The sequence below is a fragment of the Pieris napi genome, chromosome 12, assembly GCF_905475465.1.
Source record: "Pieris napi chromosome 12, ilPieNapi1.2, whole genome shotgun sequence".
NCBI classification, from domain to species: Eukaryota; Metazoa; Arthropoda; class Insecta; order Lepidoptera; family Pieridae; genus Pieris; species Pieris napi.
This window is the reverse complement of record NC_062245.1, coordinates 3,790,221-3,807,999: the sequence shown is the minus strand read 5'-3', so window position 1 is coordinate 3,807,999 and position 17,779 is coordinate 3,790,221. Positions and strand designations below refer to the sequence as shown.

Sequence of the window (17,779 nt, the reverse complement as noted above, 5' to 3'; positions counted from 1 at the left end):
AATAAAATTAATAAGAACACAGAACCTAAGACTTACCTATACTCAAGTAATGTACCACTCTCTGTCACACCACAAACATATGCAGAAGCATTGTCATCAAAAGACTAACTTGTGGATGAAGTCGATTGAAGAAGAGCTGAAATCACATAGTGATAATGGTACATGGCAGTTAGTAGAACAGCCACCTGAAGCTAGAGTTATAGGATGTAAATGGGTGTTTCGTATAAAGGATGAAACTGAAGGACTAAGGTACAAAGCAAGGCTATGCGTTAAAGGATTCACACAGAAAAGCGGTATTGATTATACTGAGACATTTGCACCAACTGTCAGGTATGACTCAATTCGCTTACTTTTATCTGTTGTTGCAGAACAGAAAATGTCAATGATACAATTTGATATTAAAACTGCATTTTTATATGGTGAGTTGAAAGAACAGATTTACATGACGCCGCCAGAGGGCCTTACTGTTCAAAAAGATATTGTATGCAAGCTCAAGAAATCTTTGTATGGCTTAAAACAATCACCTAGGTGTTGGAATGCTAAATTTGATAATGTTTTAAAGAAATATGGTTTTAAGAACAGTCATGCTGATAGATGTGTTTATGTGGGCTGCATCAATGGTATTAAAATATATTTATTACTGTATGTGGACGATGGATTATTACTGTCTACAGATGCCTCTGCTCTTACTCAAGTAATAAATGACTTAAAGAAAGAATTTGATGTAAAGATTTGTAAATCATTACATTTTATAGGAATGCATATAGAAAGATGTGATGATTATATATTTGTGCATCAAAGTACATACATTGAAGAGATGCTGAAAAGATTTAACATGTGTGATACCAATACTAATAGCATTCCTGCTGATCCGCATGTTACTTTGGTAAAAAGCACTGAGTCTGATAGCAACAACAAACACATTCCTTACAGAGAAGCTGTGGGTTCTCTCATATTTGCTGCAATAGTGAGCAGACCTGACATCATGTATGCAGTGTCGACAGTTGCTCGCTTCCTCAACAATTATGATCAGATGCATTGGAATGCGGTAAAGCGTATTTTTAAGTATTTAAAAGAAACAAAACATTTTGGACTCTGTTTCAGATCAACTCAAAGTAACATACTTGAATGTTACTCTGATGCCGACTATGCCAATGATCCTGACACCAGAAGGTCTATCACTGGTTACATCTTCATGAAAAATGGAGCAGCAGTGACGTGGAGCACTCAACGACAATCGACCGTCGCTCTGTCTACCACTGAGGCAGAGTTTATGGCATCCTGCTGTGCTACAAAAGAAGCTCTCTGGGTTCGGCAGTTAATGCTTGATATTAACGAATATAAACAGAGTTGTATTAATCTTCATATAGATAATCAAAGTGCTATTTGTTTGATCAAGAATAATGATTTTCATAAACGATGTAAACATATTGATATTAAGTATAACTTTGTAAAAGAAAAATACGCACAAAAATTGATAGATTTGAAATATGTTAGTACTAATAGTCAGTTAGCTGATATATTTACAAAAGCTCTATGTAAAGTAAAATTTCAATATTTCAGAGAGAAACTTGGTGTGATTGAGAAACCAAAAATGTAAAGCTATCATATTACTGTGTTGCTCAAGTATGTTTATATAAAGTTTTATAACTAAGCTATTTAATGTTTGGTTTTCATTTGTAAGCTTTAATAGAAGGCTCAAATTTAGTAGGAGTGTTAGTCTATGGAATGTAAATTTGGTGCCTTCAGCAATTATTATAGAATACATTACTTATTGTCTATGATATATCTGCTATTTATGATTTGCTCTGTGTAATGTATAAGCTTACTTCCTTTTTCGCCATTGTCTGGTTAACATTAAAATATAATTAACAGTGATTAATAAAATACTCGTTTCATTTAACAGTAACACTATGTACACTTATGAACGTCAAAAAAGAAATATACATTAAATGCTTCTAATTTTACATTAACTGCCAGTTCTCAAATCAAGGGCGTAGAACGGAAGAGAAGAACTGGCAAAAAACTCTCCGCCACTCTTTTTAATCGCCAAGTTTTTTGTTTTACAAATACATATTATGCATATAATATAATAAATTCTTACCTTTGAGGTAGGACGGACGGAGGTTATTATTAAACGGAAAACGGATGTCTGTTCTTATTACAAAAAAGAGCTGTCCGCGCTATATATAACCTAGGTCCTAGAGTTTCTCTCCGAGAGAAATTCAAAGAGATAAACATTCTGACTGTAACTTCACAATATATTTTTGAAAATTTACTTTATGTTCACAAAAACGAACCTGATTTTGTCAAATTGTCTGATCTTCACTCCCGAAATACTAGGAACAAAAATAATTTAACAGTTCATGCTACTCTCCTTCATAGAATAAGCAACTCGTTCATGGGTCAATGTATACGCTTTTACAATAAACTTCCTATGGATGTTCGTAAACTTCCCCTTAAGAAATTTAAATTTTTTATTAAATCAAAATTATTAACTAAAGGTTATTACAGGATACCAGGAATAATTACTAACTCGAAAGTTAGCGGACTTACACACTTTTACTTAATTCTGCGCAATGAGAAACAATAAATTTACTGATGCGCATCATTTGTTTGAAACAATATTCCTATGAAAATTCCAAAAACTCAATCAAAGTTTGCCACATCATCCCCTCTTCCGCGTGAGGAGGGACTATCAGGTACCGATCGGTCCACTGCGCATGGCTAAAAATCTGCAAGACGTGCCAACTCATTTTCCTGCTCCTATTTACTAACACTTGTCACCATAATTAAACAAGATGTCACACAACTGTAAGCTTTAAAATTGATTAATTTACTAATGGAGCCACGTTATCGAAGTAGTACAATAATTCATGACGATCGTTGAGCTCGAAAAATCTCCACGGCCAGTCTGTAAACATCAAAAGTCGATTAGTTGTTATAGCAGTCATAAATTTAATCATCCAATTAATTAAAATAAGCGAACATACCTAAGAAAACTTGGCAGCTTATCGTCGGTAACTCACAATGAAAAATAACAACCAACTCAAAACCTCCATCTTGTTTTGAACCCAACCATGTTCGTCATACCTACAAAAACTCGAACATGTGTATACCAGATGCCGCCACGTGACGCTAAAAAATCGTTAGCCAATGGAAAACGTCAAATACTACTATCTGCTTTGACGTCATTCGTACGCATAGGCGAATTCGTTTCCATAGGGAAATGTTTAAAATAATCTTTGGAATCAGTAGTATGTGATAAGAATCGCTTTAAATTTGCGATCAAGCCATTTTAGTGCTAGCCACCACACTAGGTAATTCGTGTGTCTCATTTTCTTTAAACGAGTAACTTTAACGATGATCAGTGCAAGCAGACTACTACGTTCAATTCCAATACTCCGCACATTACAGTGTGCTGACGTCATTCCAAGAAGAGCAAGAGTCACTCGATCGAACTCAATAAATCTGCAATCAAGCCCTTCTACATGCAGTGTCGAGTCAACAATGGCAACAGTCAGGATTCAAGAAGGACTGGTCCGTGGTGCCGTCGACGTCAGCTGCTATGGCGTTAATTTCTTGGCCTTCAAAGGGATTCCGTACGCGGAACCTCCTGTGGGGTTCAGAAGATTCCAGGACTCGGTGCCAGTCGGGCCTTGGAATGGAATTCTGGAAGCAAGTGGTCACGCCGGAAAGTGTGGCCAAATAAACTGGTTCACCGGAAAAATCGAGGGTGGAGACGACTGCCTGTACCTGAACGTTTACACCCGGGGCTTGGCTGCAAAGAAGCCCGTGATGGTGGTCATCCACGGTGGGAACTTTGCCTTCGGCTCAGGAGATGACAACTTACTGGGTCCTGATTTCTTGGTGGAGGATCTGGTCCTGGTGACGATCAACTACCGCGTGGGGATCCTAGGGTTCCTGAATCTTGAAGACGAAGCAGCGCCGGGGAACCAAGGGCTCAAGGACCAGGTCCTGGCTCTCAAGTGGGTGAAACGGAACATCTCCAGCTTTGGTGGAGATCCGGACAATGTCACGATCTACGGGTACAGCGCAGGTAGTGCTGCAGTTCACTACCTGGCGCTTTCACCCCTGGCAGAGGGGCTATTCCACAAGGCGATCCTTCAAAGTGGGGTTGCAAGCACCCCCTGGGCCAGTGTTCCCGCCGAAAGCATGAAGGAATCTGCGGTGAAGGTTGCTAATCTCCTGGGACACCAGTCCAAGGACTTGGTCCAGGTGCTGGAGTTCCTGAAAACGGTTCAGGTGAAAGATCTCTTGAAAGCGGCGGGGTCTCTTTTCACCTGGAAAGTCAGCGTCAACACCTTCGGCCCTTCCGTGGACTCCCGGGCCAAGACTCCGTTCCTGACGATTCCTGTTGATGAAGCTGTCAAGCAGGGGATCAAAGTTCCCTGCATCCTGGGAGCAACCAGTCACGAAGCGATCATGCAGCTGTCTGTTCTGACTGAGGACAATTTGGCGTTGATGAATCAACACCAGCACCTGCTGTACCATCCAGCAACCAGGCGCTTCCTGGAGCAGCAGAATATCTCATTGGATGTCGTCCGGAACTTCTTCATGAACGGCAAGGACGTCTCCAGGAAGAACATTGAGAATGTCGTCGACCTGATGAGCTTCCTGCATTTCTTAGGAAATATTCACCATATCTTGGAGGTCCAACAGCAGACTGGTGTTCCAAGCTACTTCTTCAAGTTCAGCTACTTCTCGGAGGACTCAGCGATGGTGCAAAAGATTATGCGGACGGACTTGAAAGGAGCCGCCCATTGCGAGGAGGTTGGCTACCTGTTCAACATGAATGCATTCAAGAAGATTGGGATCTGCCCGCCCAAGAAGGGGACAGTCGAATGGGATGTTCATCGGAGATTCGTGGAATTTTGGACTGCTTTCGCTAGAACTGGAAATCCTAACCCTACAACCTCGAAAGTGATAAACCAACCCTGGCTACCCGTCGATGGCCACAAAAATGGGTTCACCTGCCTTCAGATGTCTTCCACCCTCAACAGCACCCTAGAACCAAACTTGCTGACTCAATTTCGGAGCATGTCACCCTCGAAAGAATTTAAATAAATATTTGTCATGTCTTATTTATTTTTTTTTATTTTTCTTATCTAAGTTGGATGGAACTCTCTGGAACGCGACTAGTTTGGTTTGATTTGGTCAAGCCGTTTAAAAGTTATAAGAGGTTTACATACATACACACACACATACACAGACACAGTGACAACCTCTCAGGAGGGGTTAGGAAAGATTCATAGAGCCTCAAAACATCGAGATCTGTTGAAAACTCTTGAATTTTCATCATGCGCATCATTTGTTTCGAACAATATTCCTATGAAAATTCCAAAAACTCAATCAAAGTTTGCCACATCATCCCCTCTTCCACGTGAGGAGGGACTATCGGTCCACTGCGCATGACTAAAAATCTGCAACACGTGCCAACTTATTTTCCTATTCCAATTTACTAACACTTGTCACCATAATTAAACAAGATGTCACAGAATTGTAAGTTGTAGAATTGATTAATTTACTAATGGAGCCACGTTATCGAGGTAGTTCAATGATTCATCACGACCGCTGAATTAAACAACAAAAGTCGATTAGTTATCGTTAGCCAATGGTCAACGTCAAAGACTACTGTCTGCTTTGACGTCATTCGTACGTTCATGCAAATGTTCGGAATAATCTTTAGTCAGTAGTAGATGATACGGAACGCTTTGAATACTTTACAAGAATGTTTCTGTTGATCTCGTTCGGTATGAAGCGGTAAATACGCTTACTCAGCACAGTTTAAAAAAGCCTTTAATGAATGAAAAAACGTCAGCGAGATCATCATCATGGAGTACGTTGTAGTTGACTACTCTTTATATCTTCAAGGTCAGACTGTTGAGTTGATTGAAATGTTGAAGAGCTCGTTGAATATGATAGCTGCTGTTAGGTACGAATGATGCAGGTCAATCACATTGATTGAATCAAAGATCCATCAATTTTTGACTCATCAGGGACTCAGTTTGAATTGATGTACTTGATTCAATCAATGACGATGCAACGACATCGATAGATGAGGATCGACAAAGAACAATGCATGCAATCGTTATCGCATACATGTCGCGTAGTTTCTGTTACAATTATATTAATATTCTCTGTCATAATCAACTCTATCAAAATTATAGCTTTTCCTGGGAATTTCATAAAAATAAATTCCGAGATTGTGACTTGTCAAGAAAAAGAAATGAAAAATATGGCAAAAACATGTTTACTTTATTTGTTCCAAGAAATCTAAAGAACCAATTTAACCGATGAAATATTCCCGCATTATTTAGTGTATTAATTTTTTTTAACTTTAATGCATAGTGCTTGAGGTTATAAAGCCGGGCAATTTAATTTTCATTTAAAAAACTCTATAATTTATTAAAGTAATTAATATTCAAAACTTAAAAAAATCCAATTTAAAAAAATGAAAAGATACCCTTTTGAAATTCAGCTCTTCAATTGTTGAACAATGTTTTACTATAATTTCGCTACCGTCTACCGCAGAAAATTAGTGGTAGATATTAATTACGTTTGTGTTTTTATAGATAAGTTTTCGCACCCGAACCAGTTAAATCTGCGATTAATTCCGCCGCTAGTAGCCGCTAGTATAAAGGCGACTCAATCTGTTATCTGAGATGAGTCCTCAGTTGAATTAGCGCAGTTGATCAGCGCAGCGAACGTTGCTTCTATTGACTTTGTGCATTAATTATTGCAATGAGAGTAGGGTGATGGGGGCAAAGTGCGCCATACTTTTTTCATAGTTGACTTTGGTGCAATATTACTTGTGCTTAAGTTCACGAGTGACACTAAATCATGGTACCATAAGGATCTGTGATGTTTTGCAACAACAACTAATGTCGTGTCATTAGAATCTGACGGCAAATTAATGAATTTTAGCATAAAATCTGAAAACAGTCTGACCCGGCGCACTTTGCCGACAAATCGGGGAAGTGCGCCTTGTATTACTAAAACGCAATAATAAAGCATCAGAATAAAAACAGCCCTATATTATTTTAAGAAAACAAGCAACAAAACGCATGCCATTTTTTAAATTTTCATAGCCACATTCTAGAAGAATCTATGTATTTAAAACCAAATTTCGGCTAAATGCGCCATACAATCTTAAGTCAGAGGCTATGAACCTTTTTTCTAAATATTGATAATCGAGTGTCAAGTATATTTTTTCTTTTATTTACGATGGGAATACCATGGTTTGGAACTACTTATTTGGTATCAGTATTATAAAGGGACTGAAATAAGAAGCTAGTCATTGAAATTAGTTATTAAGTGTAATATTTATTATAAATTCTTAACAAAACTAGGTAACGAAAAGAAAATCAATGAGAAACATCTTCTAAAATATATTAGTTGAAATTATTCAAAAACATTAATCAAGCAAGGCTTGTTACCCTTACAACTTAATAACTAAAGTGAAGGAGATCGACTTTCCAGAGGATGATGTAGTCCGAGTCGATGGAAATCCCCTAAGACCTATGACTTTGGTTTTTTGTGGATCACTGCAGTAACCGGTTTCATCCAAATTGTAAATTCGCTCAGGTTTGTCCTGAAGCCCTAAGTAGGCAATCACTCTGTCTAAAATATCATAAAATTCTTGGATGACAAATGGGTCTGCGGCACGAGCAACCTCTACAGCATGCGGTTTTTTAATTGATAACTTATAACGCTTTTTGAAGCTTGAAAACCAATCTTTGCCGGGAGTACCATCGTTGAAAGGGATCGTTAACATCGTTAACAATATCTAGAAATTCTGTACGAGTCAGGCCGAAGCCATTTTTTTCCAATATATGCAAACATTTTGCCATCATTTTTTCTGTCTCATATTGAAATACTGGTGGTCTGCCTAGACTAAATGATTTTTGGCCCCTTCGACCTGTGACGTGGTCCATAATAGCTTTTCTTGGGATAGCAAAGGTTGATGCGGCTGCATACCCAGACATTCTCTCCGATCGAACAGCTTCGACTGCTTCATTCAAAGCCTCTCTGGACCATGAAGGAACTTCAGTTTTTCTTTCATAGCGCCATTTTAAACTTTGACTTTGAATAATAATGATTTAATAATTGTGACTTTTACTAGTACTAGACACATTTTAAAAAGTTTGTAACCTCTGGATTGCGGCGAAGTGCGCCATATAATAAGTCAGTATGGCGCGCTTCCCCAACTATATAAATTTGAGATTTGAATATTTAACTTGCAAAAAATATATAAATTTTACTAGATAGGAGTGAAATAAAGTCAGAATCTAAAAGCAAAATATTTAAATTGTGCACTTACCTCACTCGTATATCGGTAAAAACTCTATTTCTTGAGATTTACGACGATGATCACGCCATAGTCATCTCTCCTCACCACTTTGAATATCAGTGAAAATAAAATGGCTCGTGTCTCTAACTCACATGACTAGAGCTATATATGATTTTCACCAAGAACTATGATTTAGTTTGTAGCATCGATATAAGGTGTCACTTAGGGCATCGAGCCCGGGTTTACCCGGACCGAAAAAAACCGGGTTTTCCCGGTTCTGAGGATTTCAAAAAAACCCGGGTTTAATTTTGAAAACTCGGGTTTTTCGGGTTTTTTTTAATACTTTTGTTATTGTTATTTATTATGTTTAAGCCACTTCGAATGCAATAATAAGTAAATTGAATAAAAAGACGCTTTGATAAATTATTATATAAAACGTAAAAAGTAGCTTGGTTGCTAATAAAACAAGCCTTGCAAGTTAAATTCGCGTTCCGCGCGTCCATCTCAAAACATGATTCATAGAATGAAGTGTGGAGCAGTGGAGATGGGAGGGTGTAGCGAAGCTCGTCGCGCGTTGTGCGGGGTGTTGCCGGTGATAATTTTTTTTAATTAAAAGCTTTAATTGATTTAAAAACAGATATTGTATTTACTGATGATGACTGGAGAAATAAAGATGAGGTCCAAAAAATATTGGATGTTATTAAAACTGTCGTCGAGGCGCTATGTCGACGCGATGCAACATTACTTACAGCTGATGTTTCCCTAAAATTTGCATTGAAGAAAATGGATGAAATGAAGACACCACTAAGTAACAAAATGGCAACTGCATCGAACAAACGATACGCAAAAAAAATACTAACTCAAGCAACACTACAGTACTTGACAAATCCGGGTAAATATTTTGAGAACATTCAAAATGAAGATAAAACTGTTTTTATCGGTACAGGTAATGAAATGCTAAATGAAATTGTTAATCTGATTAGACGCACAACCAAAAAACAAAATATACCTCTTGAAAATTTGCTTGTGAGGGTAGAAATAGCACTCTTCGAGAATGGTGGTACAGCGAGAGCGTTCCTCTCTTTTTTTCTAAAGTGGTCAGATTGTCAGAGGTTATGTCTTAGCTATGTTTTTGTTTTTTAAATAATGTGTCAAATGCATAACTACTTTTTACTTAGTATTTTAGTTAATTATATAAAGACCTAATTACTAAGCAAACGACTGCAATTTAAATTATAGTAGAATAGAATACTAGAACTATTCGTTTCTTAATTGTTAATGCGAAGAAGAGCTTTATTAATATTAAAATTAATTGTGATACTACAAAAATGTCTTATGAAGAATTTATTTTTATTAGCTTTTAAATACAATAAGTGAATGTTACCAAAATAATTCATTTAATGTTTAAACTAATCTCTGCAAGTCTGTGATTTAAAAAAGACTAGATTACTTCCTAAGTTTTAAGATATTCTGAAGATAAAATAAATCTTTATCACTTTTTTAAACATTAAAACTGTTTTTGTAATTTATAAAGTACTGATTCATTTATTTAAATTGTTCCTCATCCTTTATAATTTGTATTCATTGTAGGAAATCGATATATAAACGCAGATTAGTGCATTTTTTTAAAAAATCAATAAAAAGACCGAAATGCTCGAAAAAACCGGTCTACCCGGTTTTGATTACTCTTAGACCCGAAAACCCGGGTTTTCAAAATTGAACCGAGTTTCGATGCCCTAGACTGTCACTGTATCAAATCGGTAGTTTTCGAGATATTTGTGGTAGGTGCACTTGCCCGGTAGGCGCACTTTGCCACCGTCACTTATATTTTAGCGGGAACAAACTAGACATGCTATCATTTAAAAATGAGTAGAGCTTATCTTTTTTTTTTAGTGGAAATATAGTTATGTGATAACGGAAATTTTCCGATGATAAAATAGGAAGATATTTTTTTATCGTTTGGTATCGAAGCGGCTAGGAGGCCAGTGGGGTGAAAACCAATGAATGGTTGACCTTGAACGCGGCCGAGCATACGGAATCGGTTGGTTCGGTGATTAAACGAGTGTTTTTCATTTGATTCAGATGGAAAGTAATAGTAGAAATAGTGATCGATTCTGCGTTGTGCATTTCTTAAAATTGCCTTCCAGAGATGTTGATGACTGCGTATGTGTGCCGTTAGCATGGGTCATGTTTCAGAGGTCGACGGATCCGAAATGCGTTGTTGCATATCCCAACAATGAAACTCTTATCAAAACAAGAGAGCGTGCGAAAAGAATGGAGACATACGATGATAAGTGGAGGTTATATCTGGCTGAAATTAAATATAGAACAAGTAAGTTTTATTTTATGAATTCGTTGGTCATGCGTTATATTGTCAAAGCATTTTTCGTTTTAGAACAACTTTGAAATTAAGAGGAAATGATGTATTTAATTTTTTTTCAGATACTTATGAAGATGGAGAGCTTTGGATAACTACAAGAAGGACTGATGGGCCTTCGGTACCGGAGAATTCGAGGATAAATGGTAAGAATCAGACCATACGCGGAAAGAAAATTTTGCGAAAAATTACTATGATCATATCGTAATCCCGGACAAGACTTTTCTGATTGTCACCTTTGTAATGTAAAATTTCAGAAATTACTGTTTAAACCACAATTTTTACGATATTTATATTGTAATTTTAATAAAAGTCCCTGGCGTTAAAAACTGTAAAAAATTGTAATGCTACATCGTAAAAAATAACGCTTTATAAGTGCAAGCGAGACAGACGTATGTTATGTGTGGGTAAGAGACTCAGAATAATAACCCATCGCGCCATCTGAGTATAGACTTTTGTTTTGTTGTCCGTACGTCTGTAGATGTACTTTAATTTATTATGAAGAGCCATATTACATTGGATTATCATTAGTGTCTGCCAGTAGTTCTGAATATTTATTATATTCTAAAATTTCCCAAATTAATATCAGTTATTAAAGTAAGCAGGTTTATCTTATAATCTGAAAAGGTCAATATAACCCCAAAATATCTTTAAAATATCTTAACAAGATTTGAGAAAAATTAGTGTACAAATTTTAATTTTATAAATATTATTATTTGTTTTCTCTTCTCAATTATTAAATTAACAATATTTCATGTTCGTTTTAGCTTAAATTGTCATTCAATATCTGTAGTACTGGCGAAAGTATTAGCAACAATTGTATCAAAGGTTTAGGGACAGTTAATGGATTGAAGGACTACAAGACATATTTATTAAATATTAATAACCCTTGTAATTAAAAATTGAAATATCGTGATTATTAAACAATTTATTTTTTATTACATAACTCCGCTTGTTTATCAGTAATTTTTAGATTAATGTTGAGGTTATGTTTGCATTTTTGAAAAAGAAAAATTCAACTGAAAATTTACTTTACCGACATTAATACGTTGCTATGGTCAATCATATACTTTAATATTTCAACATCGTAATTTCTGAGAGTATGTATGAGACTTTGTGTTATTTTGAACAGTATATTTTGTTAAATAGAATTTACGATGTAACATCGTAAAAATGATTACATTTTGATTCGAATCTAGCAGTACGATTTTTTATAAGAAAAATTAACATGTTCTCATTAAAATTTTTCGTAGAATTTTTTTATTATCTATCATATTTAAATTTTTTTTACAAAATAGTGATTAAAATTCCTATTTATAGGTGCGCAACCAGCCCCTCCGGTGAATAGAGAACCACGCAGTGGTAACCGGAATGATTCGTCAAAATCCACGGAAGATAAACCTCAGTTGACAGTGAAGCTGGATGAAAGTCTTCGGAAGCAGTTACTAAACATGATGAATAAGAGACCAGCTTCGGCGGAACCGAAGCAACACCTTGATATGAAACAGCAAAAACCGATGAAAATCGCAGGTGCAAAAGCCAAGTGCGGTCTTATTCCGAACGCAAATCCACAGCCTGGAAGCTCAAGAATAAAACAATCGACCCCCAGAAACGACCAATTAATGAAAAGTGCTCAGCCAAAAGAAACTTCTGCAGGAACCAAAGGTAAAGAGAGTCATGAGCAAAGTACTAAATCTATAAACCAAAAATTTTTCAAACGTAGTAAACAAGAGCCAAGTATGCCGATACTAAACGAATATGAACCAACTAAAGCCATTAATATTGAACGACAAGACCAGTCTCAACATGATAAGCATCCGAGTAGAACTAATAGCAACATCCAAAATCATCTCACTAGTAATATGACGCCTGCATCAACGACTGCGCCGAAACCGCCCGCTATAGTCGAGCAGAATCCTCAGCCGAATCAACATAATAACCAAAAACATCCGCAAGACAGTGGTAATTCATCTTCAAACTTCCAACCGCGAATAACAGATGTTCGATCTATGGCAACAACTTCCAACAATCAAGAACCACGTGCTGGTGACGGTTCAAATAATGGATCATCTTCTGCTCAGCATACACCAGACACAATTTCTGCTAGACTGCAAGATATAATAAGGAAAGCGCCGTTTTGTGTACCGTCGCAACCTCCAATCAAGAAGAAAATGCGCCTTGAGAATATTACGAGAAATGTAGCTGTGCAAAACCGTTCGACTTTAATGGACGAAACCAAATCATTATCGGAGCCTCCAGCTAGAGAACCACCAGTAACCAGAATTCAGAATCGGTTGCTCGTCGACTATCAAGAAATTCAGCATGTGCCCAGAATAAATATCGAGAGACCTCACAGCGTGACTGCTGTGGATCCAAGAGTTGTTCATCAGAGTATCAACAATGTCGCATCGGCTTCACAAAACTCTTCAAGCACACCTCAACAGCGTCCGAATTTTACCAGTCAATTGAATGGAGAGCAAAATTTACCAGCTTTGCAACAACATATGCAGCAAGCCACTCGAGGACAAAATTTACCTCAAAGATCCAGCGGATCACCAAGTGTTGATCAGAGAATAAACGCCACACAGCATCAGCCCAACAGACCTAACTCTCCAACGATCAGGATGAGGATACCATCTTTGGATAGGTATCCAGAGGGCAAACAAAATCGGATAATTGGAGGTCCCGAGCTTTCTGATCAAGCACAGCTGAAATTAATTCAACAAGAATCACGACGTCCACCAGGTAATCCAAGACCTGCTGGCGCTTTGCCCATACCCACCGTAGAGCGACCAAATGCTTCTAGAAAAGGGATCCTGAGAAAAGCGCCATCGCCTGTTTTGTCAGAAGTTCCGAAATCAATCATCGAAACACTTTTAACTACTAGTAACGACTATCTATCGAATGAGCAGCGACTGAAAGTCCTCATGAATGACAGTTACAAGCAGCTGCGCATTGCAGGTTTAGAAAACGTAATTCGAAACATCTCAGCAGCACAATCACGTGATACGCTCAGCTCCAGGATGCCTACCGGTTCACCTGATCAACAACCGAGAATGGAACCATATGTCTATGAAGATATGGCTCAGAAATCACGCATGCAGAAGCAGCTGGTTGATCAACCCAATGCCATGAATCTGAACTCTCAAGATGACATTGTGAGGTCCACTGCTGCTGGTGAATCCTCGTCGAGAGGAGTAGACAGGGAGTGTCATACAGACAGATACATGAAAGAAAAACCTGTGTCGCCAGCTAACGGGACGAATTCAGATTCAGGATGTGATACTGATCAAGAAGCAGCTTTTGGCCATGAGATGTTAACAGATGAGACAGTGAATGAGGCTGCGCAAAATGGTTCGTCAAGACGTGCTTTGGAGCAACAAATGTTGGACCAATTCGCTACCATCTTTACTCAAATGGGCTCGACTTTGAATCATACGGCGAATATGTTCAATCACCTACGGGATTCGATGATGGAAACTGCTAAGACATACCAAACGTTGTTGAGTAATATCGAAAAATTCAACGCGATCCATCGCGTTGAATTCAGCAAGCCACGCATCTTCCTCTCGTAACGTCAGGCAGGAAGTCCCACTGGTTGCTCAAGGGATACCAGCCGCACTATTTGAAAGAGGAAACCGAGACAACGGCAATCAACCGAGCAATAACGCCGTCAATGAACCACCAGAAATAAATCACAATAACAGATGGAGATTCGTTCTACCGCCGGAATATGATTCTGAGGACACAAAATGGACCCTGAAGTATCGGGAATATAGGCACGGGCTAGTAGAACTCTTGCCTCGAAGCGGTATTTACGTCAGCCACGCAGAGCTCAGGCACAGCAAAGAAGAATCGAATAATTGCCAATCATTAGCGCAACGACTGCTAGTAAAAGTCTTCAATTTAACCGCTCTGAGTGTCTGTTCATCGATGACTGAAAAAGCGCAGATTGGTTACAAGATGCGCCCCGACGCAAGGCCCGATTTAGATGACCACGGATGTTTAGTCCTGCTCAATTTTATTCTGGAGTGCGGGCTAGAACGTGGTTGGAATACTGACTTGCTGCCTATTTTCCAAGGCTTAGACAATAAAGTTAAAGAGCTGCGGTACAAGCTCGGTGTGATATCTAAGTGTTAGGTATTATGATCACGTTTTATCACTGACAAGTAAAATTAGTAGATATTTTTCGAGTATTTCTGAAGTTTTCATATTTATTGTAAAAATCATTGCACTCCATTTTCATTGCGTCCAATTGTTTTGTATTACACTATTCAGGAGTCGATGGTTCCAAAGGATTATAGAAGCAATTTTTAACCAGTTTTAGGCTAATTAACATCCTTTTTTTTTCTTCTTTTGAGGTTTAAAAACCCTCATAATTTGTAAATACTAGATAAGAAATTTGTTTGTGAATAAAATAGTTTCTATACTTATGCAAGCGTATTCATGATAGTTCTAGTAAAACTTCTCCAGATTACTTGTAAAATAATGGTACTTCGATCTAGCACTTGAGCTAAGGTTATCAATTGTCAATTCAATTATTTAGAAAAGTTTGTTAGTTTGTAATTTCAAAATTTTCCCAACGAATATTCTGTGTTAGTCTAGAAATATGTTAATCATAATATAATTTTTTTGGACAGTGAGATTAACCAAATATTCGAATTAATAATCGTAATTTATATTAATACTTTAAGCTTTAAATTATCGTGAAGGTGACTACAGCAAAGACTGTTTAAGATGTAAAAAATTAATTTATACATATGTGTTTTAAGTCACTTATCAATTAGTACTGGAGTATACGAATTTTGTAGTGTCATGTAATTTATTTGTAATGATTAATTAAATATTTAAAAATTAATGCTGGAATATTCTTTTATTGAACGCTTCTTAGCGCGTGGGAGTACCCTTTCCTCTTCAACTGTCGGCAAAGCAGGAAGAAACATAGTCAATCATTAGATACTTTATTGATGAATCAATTTGTGGTTTTTTGTTACGTACACAGAAATCAGGATGAGCTGATAATATACTCGTAGGAGTCAGATGACTCGCACAAATAAATGTTGACAAGTATGATTTATGTTTCCGGGAAGCTTGATAACGATCTTTTCATTTACAATGACTATTAACAACGCTTTGAAAATCATTACTGGTCATATAAATGCTTGGAATCGATGTAGCAATAAAGAATGGTCTAAAACTAGTTGAAGATAATTTGAGCAAAGTCATGGAAACAAATCATTTTGAATTGTTTCAAATTGTTCTTAATCATTTTCAATTGTTTTTAATCATTTCTGAATCAGGATAGACTATTTGGCTTGATTTATACATTGGTCATCATTTTATGTGCGATGAGGTGGTCATAGTGGATAAGGAAAGTCGCTTGAAGAAGAAGAACATTAGTTAGATGTGTTTTATAAAATTGAACAGTACAATTAACAAGAGGATAGATACACAGAATTTGAGCTCTGTGTATAATTCAATTTTTATGACTATGCTAATTCAATTTATAACTATGTCAATTTAATTTTGGCCTCAAAGTTTTACTGTTTTCATTGTGTGATTTATAGCACCTGATGAAATTAAGAAACTAACGAACTGTCGTGAAAATTCAATAAATAGATTATCCTGAAATCGTGATTTATATTAATTTATCAATAAAATGAATTCGAACAATAACACCTGTAATAATATCGCGTGCCTAAAGGTAAAAGGGTGTATGTCTTTAATTATACGCCCTTTTACCTTTTAGAATTCAAAATTTTGGTGATCTAAAGGTAAAAAGGCGTATTTTTTTTTCTGACTAATCCACCAAAAAGCATGTTTTAAGCCTAAAATATAAAATAAAACTTGATGCGATCTAAAGAACGTATATCTCTCTTTAACGATATGTGCACTTTTAAAATTAAAACTAAAAATATTTCTCAAAAATAATTATTGAAATAATTATTGCTTAATGATTGTTTGAAGTTCAAGGGATTCTACGTATGATAATCAATAATTAAAGAAAAAATCTTGTAATGTCGCTTTTTCGATTTTTAATCTTGATGTGAAATTTTTTCAAAAGAAAAATTGTTATTTAAATATTTTTTGTTCTTTAATTATTTTGTCTTCGATGAACTTTGAAAAAAATAAATGTGTGGTAGGTCAAAAAAATTTTGATCATGTTGATTTTATTTTCAGAAACTAAGTACATAACTGCAAAACTCATCAATTACTTTCTTTTCACTCTTTATTCTTATAATTTAACTTTGAATTTTAGACTGTCATTCTGAACTTGTTTTGTAAAGTATTTTTCAACATTTTTTATTAAAACTTGAATTTTTTTTATGCGCCCTTTTACCTTTAGGCACTACTTTCCTAAAAGTTAAAAGGGTGTATGTCTTGATATACGCCCTTTTACCTATAGGATTTCGAAAATTTTTAACTTCCCGCTAAGAAAATCAAAGATTTTCGAAAAATCGGGAAGTTATTGTTTTTACCCCGTTTTACAAAAATCGAGTTTTCAACAGATCTCGACGTTTTGAGGGCCTAGGAAGCATCCCTGACTACTCCCGTGGTGATGTCACTACGTCTGTATGTATGTGTGTGTGTGTGTGTGTGTGTGTGGCCGTATGTAACCCTCTCATAACTTTTGAACGGCTTGACCGATTTGATCGCGGTTGAGCTCAATCGAAAGGGCTTGACTCAACTTACTGAACCGATTCGAACCAGTAGATGTCGAGAAATTTCAAAAAAACTAGGAAATTTTTTTTTGAAAAACTGGTTTTTTTGGGATAACTTTTAAACGGCTCAACCGATCGATACCAAAAACTAATCAGCTCTTAACCTCGAAAAACTACGTCGATCGCGCTCAAGCGCGGTTGATGCGTTCGTGAGATATCCTTGTCGAAAAAAATCGAAAAAAGTGTTTTTTTGTAATAACTCCGAAACTTTCTGTCTGATAAAATTTTTTATCACATATTTTTTATAAAGCTTAAAAAACTACATTGATTGCCGTCAACCGCGTGAAAATCGGTTGATCCATTCAAAAGTTATAGCAGTTTGAAAATTCAAAAATTTTTTTTTTTGTTTTTCCAAAATATCACCGA

General features: G+C 36.5%; 1 protein-coding gene across 1 annotated transcript; it reads left to right on the top strand.

Annotated features, from left to right (window-relative positions):
* Positions 1 to 3,510: 3,510 nt before the first annotated feature.
* On the top strand, positions 3,511 to 5,088 carry LOC125054638 (esterase FE4-like). The gene has a single exon (XM_047656645.1). The coding sequence runs from the start codon at positions 3,511 to 3,513 to the stop codon at positions 5,086 to 5,088; it is 1,578 nt and encodes a 525-aa protein (XP_047512601.1).
* The last annotated feature ends 12,691 nt before the right edge of the window (positions 5,089 to 17,779 follow it).